The 2,009-nt window shown below is 62.9% G+C and overlaps 1 protein-coding gene across 1 annotated transcript in view; it reads left to right on the forward strand.

Annotated features, from left to right (window-relative positions):
* The first annotated feature begins 1,433 nt into the window (after positions 1–1,433).
* Positions 1,434–2,009, forward strand: part of LOC138173487 (methyl-CpG-binding domain protein 2) — a 74,957-nt gene continuing 74,381 nt past the window's right edge. The window contains exon 1 of the mRNA XM_069103491.1: positions 1,434–1,999. Within this exon, the coding sequence (XP_068959592.1) occupies positions 1,449–1,999 (551 nt within the window). The 5' untranslated portion in view covers positions 1,434–1,448. The remainder of the gene's footprint in view (positions 2,000–2,009) is intronic.

Here is a 2,009-nt window from a genome sequence, read left to right on the forward strand (position 1 = left end):
TCTTCCCTAGAGTCATAGAAGCCCAATGGCAAGACAAAAGTCAGGATGACTAGCAATGGCCCAAGATGGAATGTCTCACCAAACTCTAATCATTCCACAGTGCCTACTTCATCCCCCTTTATGGCTACTGGAACAAATTGTTTTCATCGCCCCATTACACTCTGGGGACGTCTTCACATGCTTGGGGTTGACATCCACCTAACTCACGACAGGTTCGAGGCTTGTTGGATGCTTTCAACCTGGTTTATCCGGTCTGCCCAGACGGTTTTACAGGGGGGTGTCCACTCTGAATGCTGTATAGTGCCTTGGAGGCACGGGTTAGAGTTGAGTGACAGGTGGACCCCAAAGGTGGATTAGCAGCCCTGAAAATGGTTCAGCAAACCCTCACACTTTCTGAACACTCCATACACACCTGGCACATGGTAGGTGGTATATAAATACTGGTTATTTACCTACCTAAGCTGCTTGTTGAAAGCGCCCAACAGCTTGGGGGCAGTGCTTGGTGGGGCTCTTAGCTCCTGATGGGTTAAAGTTCAACATATCCCGATGACCCCAGATGATTTCTGGCCATCTTCGTCCCATCATATCACCCACCTTCCTGGGTTTGGGAACAATAATTGAACTCACAATTGATGGAAAAGATCAGTCAGCAATTGTCCCATGAATCAAAACTCCCCACTCTCCTATATAAAATGTCAGTGACCTGCTTTTTATTTTTGAATCTCCAAGCATTTAGGGTTAGATCGGCTCATGGTAAGCACTTAATAAATGCTTTTTAATTCATTCCCTAAATATAAATGTACAAACGGGAGACCTTCACTCGTCCCAAGAGGTGCGGTGTAAAATAAAACTGGAGAATCGGGGTTCACATCCCCATCCTGCCCCCTCTCTGTAAAATGGGAGGGCGGGACTCGGTGGCCACCAAGGTCCCTTTGGGTTCTGACCCTAACCCGACACCGGACACCGGCCCTTTGACGGGGCTTTAGGACCTTCGTGGCAGAAGGGAGCTTTGGGGAGGAGGGATGACCGTCCTGACCTTCTCGGTCATTCCCTCATCCACTAACACCCAGTGAAGACAAGGAGGCACCACTGCATCAAACCCTAAAAGCGTCCACGGCGGCTCCAGGGCCTCGGGGGCTCACCCCCTCAACGGCTCCCGCCCTTCCCCCACCCTGGGGTCGGGCACGCGCCCGGTGGCGGGGCGGGGTGAGTGGAAGGGGCGGGGCTTCGACGGGGGGCGGGGACAGCGTGGCCGTTCCGGGCGCTTGGAGGACCTGAGAGGCGGCGGCCGCGGCCCCGCCCCGGGCGGGAGGGCCGCTCTGGCGCGCGCCCGCTCTATGATGCTCGCGCGCGTCCCCCCGCGCGCCGCGCCGCGGGCGGGGCGGGTCTCCGGGATTCCAAGGGCTCGGTTACGGAAGAAGCGCAGCGCCGGCTGGGGAGGGGGCTGGATGCGCGCGCACCCGGGGGGAGGCCGCTGCTGCCCGGAGCAGGAGGAGGGGGAGAGCGCAGCGGGCGGCAGCGGCGCTGGCGGCGGCTCCGCCATAGAGCAGGGGGGTCAGGGCAGCGCGCTCGCCCCGTCCCCGGTGAGCGGCGTGCGGAGGGAAGTCGCTCGGGGCGGCGGCGGCGCCGGCCGCGGCCGGGGGCGGTGGAAGCAGGCGGGCCGGGGCGCCGGCGGCGGCGGCGGCGTCTGTGGCGGTGGCCGGGGTCGGGGCCGTGGCCGGGGACGGGGTCGGGGACGGGGCCGGGGCCGCGGCCGTCCCCCGAGCGGCGGCGGCGGCGGCGGCGGCGGCTGCGGCGGCGGCAGCGGTGGCGGCGGCGCCCCCCGGCGGGAGCCGGTCCCTTCCCCGTCTGGGAGCGCGGGGCCGGGGCCCAGGGGACCCCGGGCCCCGGAGAGCGGGAAGAGGATGGACTGCCCTGCCCTCCCCCCCGGATGGAAGAAGGAGGAAGTGATCCGAAAATCTGGGCTCAGTGCCGGCAAGAGCGATGTCTACTACTTCAGGTACCGCCCC

The sequence above is a fragment of the Petaurus breviceps genome, unplaced genomic scaffold, assembly GCF_028583685.1.
Source record: "Petaurus breviceps papuanus isolate PSGF00001 unplaced genomic scaffold, PetGlider_PUasm1.0 129, whole genome shotgun sequence".
Classification (NCBI taxonomy): Eukaryota; Metazoa; Chordata; class Mammalia; order Diprotodontia; family Petauridae; genus Petaurus; species Petaurus breviceps.